At 34.9% G+C, this 18,957-nt stretch overlaps 1 protein-coding gene across 1 annotated transcript in view; it reads left to right on the top strand.

Moving 5' to 3' along the window:
* PLCL2 (phospholipase C like 2) overlaps nucleotides 1–18,957 on the top strand; it is a 103,596-nt gene that overhangs the window by 60,861 nt on the left and 23,778 nt on the right. The window contains exon 4 of the mRNA XM_082754742.1: nucleotides 2,652–2,855. Within this exon, the coding sequence (XP_082610868.1) occupies nucleotides 2,652–2,855 (204 nt within the window). The remainder of the gene's footprint in view (nucleotides 1–2,651; nucleotides 2,856–18,957) is intronic.

Consider the following 18,957-nt stretch of genomic DNA (forward strand, 5'->3'; position numbering starts at 1 on the left):
TTCCAATGGAATACCAGTGATCAGTAAAATTCAGCATCATCATTTCAAATTAAGTGACCTATTAAATCGTCTTACATAATGTTAAGGGGAAAGTGATTAAGGAGATGTCTGAGACTTGATTCTGAATTTGAAAGGCATATCAGTGTAGATAAATTTTCTTCATGAATAATACTATATTGAAGATATCTTAGTACAGTTTTAAAATTAATTTTTCTTCTTTTGCAAGAAGAAATGGGTTCAGCATTATGAAGCTCCCCCATTCTACTTGATATATAAAATTACTGAATTAAGAAATTATTAAAAAAGCAAGGGGAGGATATTTTGATTTATAAAAATTATAACACATCACAGGCTAGGTATTGAATGAGCTTTACCGGTAGCTCATCTATTGAAATTTAGAATTATGTCATTTAACAGATACTGTATTTTATGATGACTTTCAAGAAGGAGCTGGACCTAAGATTTGGAGAAACAGTGAAAACATGCAGGTTCCATAGCTACTTTAAACTCTTTACTGCATATCCTGTATTGTTTTTCAGAACTGCTATAATTCTGAGCAGTCTTTACAGTATGATTTCTTTGAACATGAGATTTTAGAAGATATTTTATGAATTTCATTCTCTCAGTTTGAAATTTGTGCTTTCAACTACATTCATTGTTATCATATCTCAAACTGCTATCACAAAGATATTTTAGGTACGTGTGGGAATATTAATTTTGCATAGCTTTACTGATAGTTTATATAATGTGCACAATTTAAACACTGCGTAACTAAAGTTTTCCAGCTAATAAAAATAAATAAACCACTAAAAATATGTACCAGCTTATGTCAGGGAATGTTAATTTTGTTTATTATTTTTTTTTACTGCATAAATTTTGAGTTAAAAATTATGATTTTTATGATGCAGAAGTACATAATGTCCTCACAAGACAGATTCTAAGAAGCAAATTTAAATATAGACTGGAAGAAGAGAAAAAAAAAAGGGTAGAGCAATGAGTTTAAAGGATTCTCTAAATCCCTATATTCATAGGAAGCCTTTTTTCATTTTTGATATGTACTATGTTACTATGTCAAAAGCTGATGTTGTAACTTGTTTTGTGGTCATCACTGATAAAAGTATACAGTCAGTGATGAAACTTGATGTGATGTTGCATGTTTAACTTGCTTGACAGTGTGGGGCATAGTCTCTGAATATAGGGTTAGAAGTCCAAAGGCAAGAGTTACAGCCCTATGTTTGTCCTGCCTGCCAGCAGGTAACATGCTTGTTCCTTGTGTTTGCGCCTACCTCTCTTTAAAATTGTTGTTCATAATGACTTACCCATGGTGTTTATCTCATACAAAATCAGCTTGAATAGACCTCCTAATGTCTTTCTTTTCAACTATGGGATTGTTGTATCATTAAGCTGTAGTCTGGTTATTAGAAGTTCGTGTTTGCTGGACATTTACTAGATGCTACTAAACATTTACTGAAGTGCACTGTGACTGTAATATATATAATTGAGATACGCACATAACTTTGCTTGAATATTCTGTACGTAGATCTTTTGAAGTGTTTTGTGTATTTTGTCTCATAAAAAGAGAGCAAAATACTTCACATTTGATTCCTGCTAATGGCTCGTGTAAAAACCTTGATTCCATTAAGAATTCCAATAAGAGCGTTTGTCTCTCAAGAAAGGTTGTCCAAAAACAAGCCGGCAAGATGGAAAGTGGTTTGATGAAAACAAAAATCTGTGTCCTAAATACTGGTCACATACCCTACATGGGTTAGATATTAGAGAAAGGAGCACTGAGCACATTTGTAACTTAAATATACCATATTTTTGTGTTTCTTACAGGAAAACAAACTCCAGACCTGCGAGAGATCACCAGCTCCCACTTGGTACAAAAATCTTAAATTCATTACAGTGCTGACAACATTCCCATCATGGAATTTCAGTGGCTGCTTGGAGTCACATTGTATTTCCAGTATTGGAAATTTTCCTCAAGTTTGAATACATACTTTTATATTCCACCATATTGGATACAAAACATGACTATAATAAATTTGGGGCAAAGGTACAAAATTGGTATTTGTATAAAAGTACCTTAAAAATCCACTTAGGTGTGATTCTGTGATAGGAGTGACATCAGTAGTGGAGTGCTGGGTTTGTGACTCACACCAAATGGGAGCCAGCAGATCCGCAGCACGTCTGGATGATAGTTCAGGTATGTTTAAAGTTACAAATGGGCTGAATTCCTCCTTCCACTTCACTTTGCTTATTTGGAACATTCAGCACCTAATAGATTGTTTCTCTTGGTGGCATTTTAAAAGTTACTTTGAAATATATTTCAGATTTTTTTTTTTCAAAACAGATAACCAGTATGTTTTAGAATGCTTTTATTTGTATGTTTGATTTTAGTAGTCATGTAGACCACACGTACTTGTTCTAAACAGATTTTTGCTGTAGCAGGTATTGCATTTTGTTTGAATTTTTAACACTTCTGGTAAAATACATGTGTTACATTGATTGCTTTGGAAAACTGCCAATTTTCAAGGAAAAGCTGTGTATGTTGTAGCTCAGCTATTACAGTGAGGTATATTAACCTGAAAGAATAAGAAATTAAAATTCATATGTTACTGTAAAGGAAACTCTTTCTTTCCTTTTTGCAGAATGCAGTAGTGTCATTCAAAGAATTATGTGGCCTCTCTCCTGTAGCAAATCTTATGCAGTGCATTTTGGCAGTGTCTACGCGCTTGGTCGGGCCTGATAATACACCCTTGGTAGTACTGAATCTCAATGATCAGTATCCAACTATGGAGCTCCAAGGGATTGTTCCAGAGGTCTTGAAAAAGATCGTAACAGCATATGACATGGTGAGTAGTCCTTTGTGGTTATTTTATATGCTATTTGAAAGACTTTCTTCTTGGAATGTACAGTGCCATGCCGCTTTTGGAGGGTCATTTTAACCTATGACTTCCTATTTCATGCTTTATTACATCTGCTTGAAAGTTATTCCCGTGAACATGCAGCAATGGGTAGTGTTTTCATATCAGGTAAAACAGAGAGATTAATACACTGCATGGAAATATAAATGTTTGTACACTTCAGAAGGCGAAGTGATTATAATCAAGAGGATGTAACATGAAGAGGATGTATTAATTTACCTGTTTTGCAGTAAATTGAAGCTGTCTGCATATCTGTAAACCTTTTAAAATTGTTTTCTACTTTCCATTTTCATTTTATGGACATTCATTTGGTGTTGACAATACAGAGAGAAAAGGAAATAGCTTTAGGAACTGTAGCTTTAAAAGCAACTTGAAGTGTTGAAATCTGCACATGCCTTTTCATTTTCCTTTGCTATATCCTTCTCACAGATCACATTTAATTAGCCATTTTTATATCTGTAATCGACTGCAATGTTAATTTCAGCCCTTAAACTTCAGTAAATATGTAAATTGTGTCTTTAGAAACTGGAAATTAACCATTTTACAATAAGGTAAGAAGAACTGATACACTGAGAAATAATAAATTGTATCTACCTAGTATTAATTTGAAATATGGAAAGAAAATCCATTAAGCAGATGAATGTGATTTGAGATGTCCTCCTTATCTGGCTTAAGTAGTCTAGCACAGACTAATTAAGTTTTTATTTATTTATTTAGTAATTAATTTAATTTGATATATCATCTGACAATAAGGAAATGCTTCTAGGATAATTTTGCATTATTTCTGTGTGTTAAAATGAGAAACCTCTCCTGGCAGGATCAAACCACCATTTAAAAAACTGTCCTTGTTATTTAAATGGGGGTGAGGGGGAGAGAAACCAGGAACTCAGTTCCCTATATATATATATTTAAACTTTTTTTTAAAGTACTTCTAGAATAAAGCTATACCAGACTCCAAAAAGTACTCACTGATAATTAACAATTTAGGTAGAGCTTCTCTAGCTTAATGATGATGTAAATACAACAGAATTTGATTTGAGTGGCAGCACAGTTACAAGAAGATAGTGGTATATCCTCTTAGTGGTAGCTTATAGGATATCACTATAATTAGGATGGAAAAAGGCTTGATGGTTGGGATTACAAATATAACATGTACTTAATGAAGTTCTGTTTTGCTGATGGAAGCTTCTCTACCCACAGTTTGTTCTAATGCAGCTGCTTGTTAGTTATTAAGCTATTCCAAGTACTTAAAATATTTTTATAATAATTTTTTAATTTTTAAATATATTTTTTGTTTGAATGCTGTTTACATAGAGGTGACTCATCTCCAGAAAGCTTCACAATGCATATTTGTTTTTTTTTTTTTTTCCTTTGTCTCTCACATTGCTTTTTTTCCCTCATGCTATAGTCTGCACAGATTTGCATATTTGTGGCTTTATAAATCTATACTTCATTTTCATATATTAAAATAGTAGAATATTTATATAATGGCATGTTCAAAGCGTTTTTCCATCTCCATTTCCGTAAATGGTAAAGACTCCATTTCATAAGAATAGTATACCACTTCTAACTTCTAGCTCTAGATAATATTGAAGATTAATCAAAATTATGATTATTTTAATCAAATAAAGCTTACAGATGAAAATAATGAGATGCATTTCAATTTGTGAAACTTGGTCTGACAAATTGGACAAAAGGTTTTAAGCAATTAAAATCAGCAGAAAATGACTACTGGAAAATGTAGTGAGCTATGGGAGCCATACTGATAGCTCTAGTTTCTGAAAGCTCACGGGCAAACAGTGGGAGACAACTATATCATCCTTTCCTCAAGAGAAGAAGAGATGTGAAGCTATTTAGCTCAGATTTTGAAATTTGCTGTATTGGCAGATGTTTAGAGTCCAATACTATCTTAGTGCTCTTTCTGTGTGTAAATTTTTTTGTGTTGCAAATGGTAATTGCGTAAATTGTGTTGGTTTTGGTGTAAATTAATATAGTAAGCCCTCAAAAGGACACACTTTATTTGTCATTTATAAAACTCAATTGTTTGTTTTGGTTTGGGATTTTTTTTAACGCTGCTAATGAACAGGTGGGTGTAAAATTCAGCTTAATGAGAAGTCTTGATCCAGCATTAAGAAAAGGGGTAGATGTACTATCAAAGTGATGATTACATACTTATTTTTTTGCTGGTTTAGCCTTCAGGGTAGGTCAAAATTATATTCAGCCGTGTTCTTTCAGTGTGCCAGCATGGTAAGTATGAAATTATGTTGATAACAGAGGTTGTGTTAAATATTTATTAAATAAACATGGTTAATACCATAAATGCATAGGTTGTTACTACCTTGCATGAATTTTGAATGTGGCAATTGTAATATTTTTAATGTACTTCTGCTTCAGGGTCAGAATATTTGGGGCAAAGGAAGGAATTGTCAGAAATATTCTTCCTCTTTATAAAATTACAATAGGCATAGAAAATGATATTCAGCCAAGACTTTTAATTATTCAGAAGAATTTGTTTACATTGAGAGTGATTATAGGGCTCATCTTTGTGCTGTAAAGTGAGAAAGGATATCAGACTTTTACAGTGAGGTGGTCAGTCTGCATTGAAATAATTACAGAAGAGTGCAGTACTGCAAGGGCACGTGCTAAGGAGAGAGTATCTTCAGTCTAACACGGGTACCTATAATTTTTAAGGAAACTGAGACAGATGATAGTTTAATTAGCATATCACTAGATACTTGTTTATATATATATAAACAAATAGCACAATACTTTTTTTAATTGTCAGTATTCACTACTACATTAATGGAGGAGCTATAAATGATAAAGGCTAGTACTATTTGTGTGTTAAAATATTGACTCTTTGAGCTTACTGAGTAGTTTTGCATCAGCGTTATTAAGACCAGAAGTTCACCAAGGAAATAGGAGGATCTTCTGCTTTTATCCACGATATGAGAGTTGGGGTGTCTTTTAAGAAAAATGAAAAACAAATATAACTTTGAAGTTTTGAGAAAGACTGAAGCTTAAGTTGCATATTTTTCTCTAGCTACACCATGCTCCTGAGTATTTTTACACCCTAACTTCTTTTCACTGTTTAACAATGTTTTATTTTTCCCTTTCGTTCATGAACTTCAGCTTCCTTTATGTGATACTTCAGCATGCACTCTGTTGGTGTCATCACACCCATCACTGATCAGTGCTGCAGACTGAAGCTTGGAGTTAAGGCAAGTGCCTCTTCCACACCATTGCATGTTTTTTTATGTCTTATGACCTTTAAGATAAACCGTAAGTAAACCTTAAAAAATTATACTATGGCAAGAGAAAAAAAAATATTTATCTTGTCCTAAGTCTGCAGCATTATTCAGTGATGAGTGTAATAGCACTGCAAAGATACGGTAGAGCATCATACAAAGGAAGCCAGATTCTGTCCGTAGTGAAGGATGAAGTGTCCCACCTGATGAAGATGAGGTTTTCTGAACTTTTTGAGTGAGGGTGTTTGCAAGCATAAGGGGGGAAAAAGCTAACACAGAAAACACATAGAACTATACTTGTGTGAAAGAAGATAAAGTAGTGCTGCTACATTAATTAGGATTGTTATTAAATCCTAATCAGATAGTGCTGCTAGGTTCACATTTTCACAGTTCCCTTTTTTTTTTTTTAAATAACATTGAGGTTATGTTGTAATTCTAAATGTATTCAGATGACAGTATAGGAGCTCTTTATTTGTTTCAAATAAAATGAATCACTTTTGTAAATGCAGCCTAGGGACAAGATCAAAAGCATGGCTATGTTTATTGATGGTGGGAGTTGTGAGATGATGAAAATGAGGGATAATAAAATGCATTAAAGCCTGTAAACCAGAGTACAGAATCTGATTTGTGGTTAGTAATTCTACAGTAAGCTTGCATCGGGTTACCTGATTGTTGGGTCATTTCAACTACTCACTCAAGTTATACAGCTGATTGCATATGCAATCATGTTGAAGTTGACTTCATGTTACACAGTTGCAAATTTGGCCAATCATATAAATTAATTATGGTAGCCTATATTTTGAGCTTGAACATGTCCATCCTGTTGGAAAGTAGATCCTTTGATACTATACATGGAAGAGTTATAGACTGGACAAGCACTAGCAGGGTTTATTAAAAAAAAATATGTCTAAAAAGACTTATTATCAAGGTTTTGGTATAATGTTAACGGTCCTCTCATATTTTGGCAGCTGCTTAGTATCCTAAATGTTCTTTACCTTTAAAACTCATCTTGATATCTACACAGAGAATTGTGTGCGTTGCTTCTGTATCAGACGTGTTGGACTGAAGCTCATAATTCTGACAGAAACAAAAACTACATCCATCTTTTGTGGAATGCAATCTTTTCAAGGAATGATTAGCAGATCTGTTTTGAGTTATGCTTAGCTCATAAAATCTGTATTATCTTGTTGCTGATGTAGGTTCTTGGTTATGGTTACTTTCCAAATACAGTGAGAAATCTCAGTCATTCTTCTGTGGTTATTAAATTGTATCTTGAGAGAACGTGTAGATGAAGACGTTTCCACTTCATCTCAGTTTACTAATGTTCCAGACTTAATTGGTTGAGAAGCCTTTGTTCCGCAAATTACCCTTTGTAGTTGCAAACTTCTGTGCTAACAAAAGAAATACTAAGTCCAGTGCTGTTAATTACCAGTTTGTCTCCTAAGACAGAATGAGTGAATAGATTGTTTTATCTCTTGCATAACTTTGTTTTGATCTAAATATTAGATTTTTTATTGTTTCAGAGAATTCCGAGTTCAAGATGGTCTCCAATGTACTGTAATCAAATTCAGTCTTTGGATCTCGTGTTCGTTTAAATCACATGATAGCATCTGACCTCTGTCTGCTTTGTGCACCTAAAGAAAATATTTTTACATCTGGCATCTTTTCTGAGGAATAAGCAACCGGCACAGACTGTGAAAGCTGTGCTTTCCCCAGCTGATTTAGAATGTTATTCTTGACTCCATTTCTTCTGGAGTCCATTTCCATGGGCATTCCAACAAGGAATCCTCCAAAAAGTTGAAGTCATGTGCAAATGAAGATCGGATAGATATTTAACTGTACTGTGGTTAAATATAAAACATAAGAGAGTGACTGTGAAAAATTCCATGAACAACATGCACAGACTTCAAAATAGCAATAAATTATTTTCTGAAAGTAATGGAAACAGGAAGCCCATCAGAGTGTGTATGACCCCTAGTTGATCAAAGTATAAAAGAAAGCTTCAGGAAAGAAATAGAGCCATAAAACTAAATTATTTTTTGCATCTGTGTACATAGGGAGATTAAAGGTTCACATGAAACAGTGCTTTATGAAGGAATCACTGGAAAACTCATCTCTAACTGCATTGCTGGTAGAAGAAATTACAAAGGAAGCACAAAATGACTGAGAAAAAAAAAATTACTAGAAAGAGGTGGTATTCATTCAAAGGTTCTCAAGGACTGATATATCCAAACTGCTAATTGTTGTGTGTATCCTCACACTTAAAACTGACTATCAAAGTTGTTAGTGTGGTGCCAGTGTTTTAAAATATTTCCAGGGGAAATCAAGAACTTACAGATCAGACAGCCTGTCATCTGTACTGTGAAAGTGGGTAGAAACTGTTTTGAAGAAGAAAATTAGTGGAAATATGGAAAAACATGTCGTATTGGTGAAGAGTCAGTACAGCTTTTATAAAGTGAATGGCCCATTAATCTCTTGTAGTTCTTTGAAGTCAAGAAATATGTAGACAAGGGAGCTTAGTCTGTTTGGGTTTTCCAAAAGCATTTGACAAAGTCCCTTTTCAAAAGCTTATATTGAAATGAAGTTATTATTAAATTGTTTAGCCTTTTAAAATTCTTAGTTCTTTCCTGAAAGCAGGAGTAAATGTTGAGCTTTACCAACAGGAAAATAACTATTAAGACAGTTATTTATATTGATGTTTGCATTGGGGTATATTTTTCCATTAAATGGGCTGTAGATTGTAGGTATATCTGCAAGAAATTTGATCTACCCAACTTAGCTAAATACTCTTGAAGATCTGTGACTTCACAATGTCCTCAGAACTATCTTTATTTAGATCATAACTGGATACAGTACATGTGAAGAGATCTAAGGGCAAACATAGATCATTCATTGCAATTCAATACTGCAAATAACCTAGGTGATGTTTTTTGGCATGCTTAATAGTTGCAGATTATATTTTTAATCTGAGTTTAAGTAGTTGCTGTTTTTGTAGTTGTTGGTCTGTCACAAGAACTATTGAAAAACAGAGTATTGATGGAAAATACGATGAATAGCTTGGGGAGTTTCTTCAAAAAGAGCTATGTTGTTTATTACTAGTTTTTATTTTCCTGTTTTATAACAGGACAGTCATTCTAAACTACAAGTTGCAATTATGCTTCCAAAACCAGAGTTGCAGATGATAACCTCAGATTATGTTGGGCTTTTCAGTCCAGAAGGGCAGAAACAAATGTCTAATTTTGGATGTTCAGGCTTCAGTGCCAAATGTTGTAAACTATGAGTTGTTCTGCATTGAATGAAAAGCTCTGATAATGACAACTTGATGCTTCTGGGAAGTCACAGATCTCTTCATTTTTTGTTAAGAGCATGAATGATGAAGCTTTTTGTGTTCTCTCACTAATTCCGTTATGGCTAATGTCTGACTCACACTATTCATAAGAACATAAAATAATAGTACTACTTAAGAAAAAAGTTCATCTAGCTTACCGTCCTGTCTCTAATGTAGTCCAAGAGCATGTTAGTGGAAGATCATAAAAATAGGTCAGATGAATAGCAACTTATCTTAAATGTATTCCAAATTTCCAATAGTAGTTCTTGTTTTCTTTCCCAAGAATTTTCCCAATAAATTCTTAATCTTCTGTTTGTCTTTCTGACCCCTTGTATGTAAAAAATGTGGTTATTTGAACTCTCACTGACGTTTTTAGTTTCAAAACAATACTGCCTATTATTTTTTTCCCAAGGATGCTAATTTTCTGCTTCCTTGTACAGATATACACTATTTTCCATATATATATATATATGTATATAAACACACTTTATATATATATATGTATATGCTTCCTTATTCTCTGCTTCTTACATAGTGTTTTCATTCTATCAGCTTGTTTAAAAAAGATGAACATATTTTTTTTTTTCTAACAGCCCAAACATTAGGAAAGCAAGGGGAAATGACTGTTGGATTTAAGAGTTAATTCCATTGCATGCACAGCTTCGAAGAGAGCTGCTGGTTAGTTTATTTACTCTGTCTTCACTGTCTTCAGCCTAGTTTTTCTCAACTACTTTACTCATGAGAAGTTAAGAGAGAATATACAGACTTTTTAATACATAATTTGTAGACTCTTGGTTCCTTTGGTAAATTTGATTGAACTGTGACAAATCTAACTCATTTTGGGATGTTGCAGAATTAAGAACAGATGATGGCCTGTTTTTTCTTGGGCTTACAAGAGTTAGTTTGGATAAATGGATTTCATCTTTTTTATGCTCCTGCATTGCATTATGGCATAATTACAGCTTGCTTCTTTGCAAAGACAAAAAAAACCTGTTCTATGTATGTGTTTCCTAGAACATAAAACATCTCAGAAGGAGGTGAGAGAGGGAAGGAAGGCTGAAAAAGTGAAACTGTGAGGCTGTTCTTGCATTTTGGCCACTTCAGTGGAAAACTGAAGCATTATGTGTATATATATTTATATGCCAGAGAGCTTAGGAAGAAGCATAATGCTCTGTAGATTACCTCTGCATTCATCTCAGAGGAAGGCATTGTATTAAAGTCTAAAGGGAACCATAATAATTACAATGTGTGATACATATTATGGCTGAGGGAGAGGGTCTTTCCTCTCTACTCAGCAGTGGTGAGTCTGCACCTGGAGTGCCTGTCTGTGCTCCCCAGTGCAAGAGAGGCATGGACATGCTGGAGAGTCCAACAAAAGGCCACCGACATGGAGAAGGTTCTGGAGCTTCCCTCGTATGAGGGGAGGCTGAGAGAGATGGGACTGTTTAGCCTGGAGAAGAGGAGGCTCAGGAGTGAGGTATAGGTACTTGAAGGGACAAAAAGGACAGAGACAGGCTCTTTTCATTGGTGGCCAGTCACAAGACAAGAGTCAATGGGCACAAACTGAAACACAGGAGGCATCTGAGCATCACTTTCTAACATGCAGGTGACCAAACACTGGCACAGGTTGTCCAGAGAGGCTTTGGAGTCTCCCGCCTTGGAGATATTCAGAAGCCATCTGGACATGGTCATGGGCAAACTGCTCTGGGTGGCCCTGCTTGAGCAGAGGTGTTGGACCAGATGACGTTCAGAGGTCCCGTCCAACCTCAACCATTCTGTGATAAATTTATTTTCTTGCATGGCAGGAGAATTAATTTCTATTATAGGCAACATTTCCTTAATAACTTACTGTTGCAAATTGGTTTTAGTTTGATGTGAGAAGTCTTCACTGTGCACAGAAGTAGCAGTTAGCTGTTTTGTTTTCTTACCTTGGTGCTTTGGACAGTATTTAGATAGTAGAAAGATCACTTGTTCTTCATTATCTAGCAACTGTGGACTGTCTGGGCTAAAGCACACCTGATTTTTGCTTATAATAAAGTTATTATTGATTTTTGTTCTTGTTTCTATCAGTTTCCTGCCAGAAAGCTCAGTTCTAAAAATTTCTTTGGTTGGAGATGTCAACTTGACTAAAATCCTTATTTACATAGAATGTAAATATGATGACGGAAGGCACCTGTGGAAATCGTCTGTTCCATTGGTCCAGACTTGGTCAAAGTAGAGGCAGCTAGAGCAGGTTACGCAGTACTATGACCGTCTATCTGGGTGTTGAATATCACCCAGGATGAAGACTCCACAGACTCTTTGGACAACCTGTTCCAGTATATGACTACGCAAGATCCCCCACGAGCCTTCTCTGCTTCAGGTTGAAGATTCCCAGCCCTCTCAGCCTCTCCTCATGTGAAAGATGCCACACTGCTTAAGGAACCATCCTTGTGGCCCTGCACTGGACTTGCTCCAGTGAGTCCCTATCTTTCTCGTACTGGAGAGCCCCAAGCTAAGCACTCCAGATATGGCCTCACTAATGAGGAGCAGAGAGGAGATCACCTCCCTCCTCTGTCTTCTGGTGATGTACTTCTTCAGCGTGTTCACCTTGTTGTCCACCGGGGCCCCCAGGTCCTTGTCTGTGAAGCTGCTTTACAGCCTGTCAGCCCCTGGCCTGTACCAGTGCACGCACGCAGTCATTGCTCTCCAGGGGCAGGACTTTGCACGTCCCTTTGATGAACTTTGTGGGGTTCCTGGCAGCGCCTTTCTCCAGCCTGCCGTAGCCACCCTCCTCCCAGCCTCATATCTTCTGGCAGCTTGCTGAAGATGTGCTGTGCCTGGTCATCCAGGTGATAAGTGAAGATGTTAAACACTGTTAGCTCCAGTATCTCCCCTGCGGTATGCCACCAGTGACTGAATTAGATGTGAGGACCCTTTACTCTTGAAAACCGAGTAGCACTGATCTAGCTGTCAGGTAGCTGTCAGGTTTTTATCACTGGTCATTAACTTCTGAACTGAGCTCAGTAATGTGAACAGGAGTATCCAGCTTACTAGGAGTCTGCTACTATTGTGTGTGCTGGTGTTAAGTAAAAGTTGGACATTTCAGAATGCTTTCCGTCCCCTCACTGTTAGAACAATTCATTTGTGTTCTGAGGTTTAAAATGAGTTCAGAATCTGATTTTCCAGTACACTTCCTTCCTATTGCTCTAACAGCATTCTTTCCCAGCTGAAATTCAAAGGCAGTATATATAGTTCAAAATGACTTTATGCAACTTCAGAGTAAGCTGATCACAGCAGGTGACACTCCTTTCAGGACTAAGAACAATTCTTTTGCTTGTTCCAGTGCCACAACAAAAATGCATTCTGATGCATCAACATTGAATACTGGCTGCTTAGACAGAATTTATGTATATATTTAGTTAGGGCTGACCACATTTTGTTCAAGTTCCCTGTACATACAACAGCACTAGTTTGGCCACTGAACACTACACTGTTTCCAGGAATGTATTTTGTGGTTTTAGAGGTATATCTTAATATGCGGAGATCTGAGAAGAAGGGAGAATATGAGCAGCATTTTGTGGAGATAACTGTTTTATTAAATATTTGGTTTATACCTATTTTAAGTATGGTTTCAATTTAACTGTTGGTGTAATGATCTAACAGTATTGTTAACACATGTTCTTCACAGATTTTGAATCGTGTAGAGTGCTTTAATTGCTAAAAATAAAATTCATCCTTGGTGTTGCAGTGCTGTCAGTGAATATGTACTGTCTCACTAAGTTTCATCAGCCAGACATTTCTTATCGTTGGCTGGATTCTTTTAAAATGTAGCTGATGTATCTCTTGGTATGCTACCAACCATTTCCTCATCCAGAAGAATTAATAAATCTTGTGGTGTTTATTTATTTATTTATTTAAAAAATATATTTCTGTCTCAAGATCTGTATTCTTTTTGGAATGTGGTGGTTAAAATATTTAGGGTTCAGTTCAATCTACATGTATGTCTTTCCCCTAAACTGGGGCAATAAATAGGGTGTTCTATCTTCTACCAGAAGAGCTATCTTCATCATCCTAGTAGTAATAGATCTTCACTTCTTGTTCAAATTCAGCTGAAAGTGGATGAATAGTTTCAAATAGTATTGATAGAAATCTGTACATCCATGTGAGCACTCACATACATGCATACAGACATAGTGTTAGTTCATAGTCTTTACCTCTGCAGTAAAACAGCAAGACAGACTTAACAAAGCTCTGCAGCATAAAAGAATAAGCCTAAAGAATAGTCTAGACCTGATTTTGTTGTTGTTGTTTGTTTAGTTTTTCTATGCCTGTCTCTTTTAATTATTATATTTATTATATAATATATATTATATATCATATGTTATATATAATAATTACAATTATATTATGTAACAATATAATTATATATATATATAATATTACATATTATATGTTATAGATAGATATATTAACAGATAATAAGATAATATTATATATTATATAATATATGGAATATAATAAATATTATATCCTGTTTTGCTGAGAAAGAGGATAGGTATGTTCTTAAGTATACGATTTTTTTCATTTGGTTTGGGAAGACAGTCATGTAAGTGGTGAATCATACCAATGTTAGTGATACAGTTCTGTTAGTTTCAAGCAAAGAATTGTTTTTAATTTCTAACCATTGTCATCGTGTTTTTAAATACAAGGACAATATACAGTAATAAAGGTGTCTACTACTTACTGAGAACTCTTGAATAATGTTTAGTGATTATTAAATAACCTTAAATACATAATCGAAATATTTTTGTACATCTTTACTGCCATTCATTCTTTAGTTAGAATACTAACAGTTTTTCTGGTAAGTAGGTGAAATGGTTGCATAATTTATAGCAAGCAGAGTTCAAGGAATAGATCAAACTGTTAGCCTGGGCTTTACAAAATTCAGTGACTTCAGAACTTACCTTTCAAGGTGTACCATACTGTATTTCCCATTTTCTGTTGCCCAGAAAAATAAACATATACAAAATTACAAAAACAACATATAATTTTCTTTGACATCAACAAAACTGGGGTGTAGCAAGATATTGATTGAATGGTAGTGGGAATCAACCCTTGAATTTTTGTTAGCTCATTCACTTATGCAATGCTTAGCAAATTCATATCAGATTAATTTTTCCCATTAAATGCACTTTTTTTTTTTTCTTCAAAATTGGCAAAAGGAACATTGATTTTGATCTAAGTATTAAGGCAAAGCAACTTTCCATACTAGAACTCTGAAATATTAAAATGCAAATTATTATCTTTTCTTTGATGTTAATGTTATCATGACAAAAGAGCACTCATACAGTGTTTTGTTTCATTTCTGTGTTTCTGCAAAACTAGTACAACTTTCCTACTTTGTCAATACAGAAACTAAAAAAAAGAAACATCATCATGTAAGCATTTTTATTCATCTTTGAATTCTCGTATTTCTAAAAATCAGTGCAGTGCCCCAGAGCAAAAGAGAAAGTTTTCTAATCTGCTGCTGTTTCTACTATTTCTGAATTATCTGATCTTCATGTGGAATGTATTATATAAAAGAAGTGGGGACGTAGAAAATTGTATTACTATACACAGGGGGTCAGTAACACAGAATAGACTAACATAGCGCAGTCGCAATATTTTGCACAGTCCCTCCATAACAATTATGCCTTGAATAGGCAGCACAACTGGTCTCTTAAGAACTCCAGTTAAAAGTGTTCTCAGGTGAAAGGGTTCTTATTAAGAGAAAAATCCCATTGTAGTCCTTATTACCTTGTATTTTCACCCTGACTAAGCAAGAGTGATACATGCTCAGCATTTCATTTTTCAAGGTGATTTTCAAAGCAGCAAAAGTTCAGTGTAGAGTGCTTTACAATATCCTTTAAGCTAGTTAGTGAAATAACATTATTGGTTATTGGAAGAATATTTGCAGTTGAAGTCAACTGTGTTTTGGTTCTCTTCATTTAAGTGCACTACAGAAGGAAATGTTTCTTGACATACATGTTGAAACAGGCAAAATCCTTCCCTTTCAAGCAAATTTATGATTGGTTCATTTCAATTTCTGAGTACTCTTTGAAGGAACTAATAGTAATGAAACACAGTGAAACCCAGCTTTCTTCTTGACAAATGAGGAATAGTTGGTTTGCAGTGCTCTCTGGGTAAAAGGCTGCCTGGGTAAAATATTATCTTATTTAAAGTATGCTTCTCTGTGTAATAGTTTTCTTCATTACACCTAATTAGTAATTAGCATAATTCTATTTAAAGCCCATTTTTGACTGAGTGAACATAGATATTTATATTCAAAGAACAATCCAGTTAAAAATTGGAAAGCCAAAGTATTTCACCTGCAGCTTAGCAACCTGATCAAGTTACTATTTTTCCTCATTTATTGTTATAATTTGCATTTCTTTTTTTTTTTTTTTTAAAGAATTAATATTACTCAGGAATTCAGGATAAATATACTTTGAAATTAAATACAGGTTAATCAGGATGTGAAGTTTAAAAGTAAAATTTATCTAGTACAATGACCTCCATGTACTCAAAAATGCTTATATATTTTGTTTATATCTAGCATAAACATGAAATTTTATTTTTTCATCATTTTCTTTATTCTGTCATTTTAAACAAACTGCCATTGTAGAAACAGACCTATTATTACTTTTAAATACTTTCTCATTTACTTAAACCAGATTTTTGTGTAGCTAAAAATAATAGAAGTCTAGTAGCATAGTTTACATCCATGCCCGTATTTTCCCTCCACGCTTGCACACTTGTTGTGATCCAGAATCTGAGGCTCACTTACCTACTTCTCCAAATTAATTTATGTCTCACTTTGAACAATGTTCAGAAAAACAGCCTCAATGTCACTCCAGTGGAAAAGGAGAAGGCTCCTTCTAATAGGTGGGAGGAAGAACTACCATAGTCCTGCCTCTTAGAGCAGAATATCTGTTTTAGTTTTTCTTCTTCTTCTTCTTTGTAACATGGAGAATTCATGCTCATAAAAGCAATTGTGTTTTCTTAATGAAAATAAAGTTCCACATAAACACCCACATAAGCAGCATGTCAAACTTGCCCAGTGTTTTGGTGAAGAGAAATCTGTCTGCTCGATTGGATACCAGAGAGGTTAAGGAGTGGGTAAGGGGTTATGGAAAGCCCATCCTTCTGAATCCATACCCTAGGCTGAAAATCTGCACAGTTCCTTCTTAATCAGTGTGCTTTCAGCTGAGCTTCCATGGAAGGCTTTTTCTTTAGAAAGATCAAGTACGGGAATTGTACGTAGAAAATTGTATTACTATACACAGGGGGTCAGTAACACAGAATAGACTAACATAGCGCAGTCGCAATATTTTGCACAGTCCCTCCATAACAATTATGCCTTGAATAGGCAGCACAACTGGTCTCTTAAGAACTCCAGTTAAAAGTGTTCTCAGGTGAAAGGGTTCTTATTAAGAGAAAAATCCCATTGTAGTCCTTATTACCTTGTATTTTCACCCTGACTAAGCAAGAGTGATACATGCTCAGCATTTCATTTTTCAAGGTGATTTTCAAAGCAGCAAAAGTTCAGTGTAGAGTGCTTTACAATATCCTTTAAGCTAGTTAGTGAAATAACATTATTGGTTATTGGAAGAATATTTGCAGTTGAAGTCAACTGTGTTTTGGTTCTCTTCATTTAAGTGCACTACAGAAGGAAATGTTTCTTGACATACATGTTGAAACAGGCAAAATCCTTCCCTTTCAAGCAAATTTATGATTGGTTCATTTCAATTTCTGAGTACTCTTTGAAGGAACTAATAGTAATGAAACACAGTGAAACCCAGCTTTCTTCTTGACAAATGAGGAATAGTTGGTTTGCAGTGCTCTCTGGGTAAAAGGCTGCCTGGGTAAAATATTATCTTATTTAAAGTATGCTTCTCTGTGTAATAGTTTTCTTCATTACACCTAATTAGTAATTAGCATAATTCTATTTAAAGCCCATTTTTGACTGAGTGAACATAGATATTTATATTCAAAGAACAATCCAGTTAAAAATTGGAAAGCCAAAGTATTTCACCTGCAGCTTAGCAACCTGATCAAGTTACTATTTTTCCTCATTTATTGTTATAATTTGCATTTCTTTTTTTTTTTTTTTTAAAGAATTAATATTACTCAGGAATTCAGGATAAATATACTTTGAAATTAAATACAGGTTAATCAGGATGTGAAGTTTAAAAGTAAAATTTATCTAGTACAATGACCTCCATGTACTCAAAAATGCTTATATATTTTGTTTATATCTAGCATAAACATGAAATTTTATTTTTTCATCATTTTCTTTATTCTGTCATTTTAAACAAACTGCCATTGTAGAAACAGACCTATTATTACTTTTAAATACTTTCTCATTTACTTAAACCAGATTTTTGTGTAGCTAAAAATAATAGAAGTCTAGTAGCATAGTTTACATCCATGCCCGTATTTTCCCTCCACGCTTGCACACTTGTTGTGATCCAGAATCTGAGGCTCACTTACCTACTTCTCCAAATTAATTTATGTCTCACTTTGAACAATGTTCAGAAAAACAGCCTCAATGTCACTCCAGTGGAAAAGGAGAAGGCTCCTTCTAATAGGTGGGAGGAAGAACTACCATAGTCCTGCCTCTTAGAGCAGAATATCTGTTTTAGTTTTTCTTCTTCTTCTTCTTTGTAACATGGAGAATTCATGCTCATAAAAGCAATTGTGTTTTCTTAATGAAAATAAAGTTCCACATAAACACCCACATAAGCAGCATGTCAAACTTGCCCAGTGTTTTGGTGAAGAGAAATCTGTCTGCTCGATTGGATACCAGAGAGGTTAAGGAGTGGGTAAGGGGTTATGGAAAGCCCATCCTTCTGAATCCATACCCTAGGCTGAAAATCTGCACAGTTCCTTCTTAATCAGTGTGCTTTCAGCTGAGCTTCCATGGAAGGCTTTTTCTTTAGAAAGATCAAGTACGGGAATCATTTATTTTCCTTACCTTCCAGTGCTAGCCTAGAGTGATTCGTTCTCCTCCTTAGAGTGTTATCTCATACATATGCACAGGTCAAGCCACAGAAAGGGAAAATATAGAGGAACAAATCTAGCGAAGCATGGCATGATATGTAGGAAAAAGGAAGTAACTGGGTAGTGAGCAATCATCATCCTGGATGCCCGAGTAAGGAGGAGGAAACTTGCATCCAGGCAGTCTTTCCCAAGCCAACCAAAGCAAATTACCTGGTAAATAGTTGTATGTTTTCCGCTTGTTTTGATAGGCAATGATTTATGAAGTAGTCATTTTACTTCAATGTTCATAGATCCCAGTCCCCCCAAATGGTGGGTTTTATGTCTGTATGCCAGATTTGGAGCATTTCTCTTCCAGGTCATGAAAAAGAATGTATTCATTATGTTAACAACAAATATTAGATTATTTATTTGGATTCAAACTAAAGCATAT

Source organism: Aythya marila, assembly GCF_965140915.1.
Source record: "Aythya marila genome assembly, chromosome: 2".
In the NCBI taxonomy this organism is placed as follows: Eukaryota; Metazoa; Chordata; class Aves; order Anseriformes; family Anatidae; genus Aythya; species Aythya marila.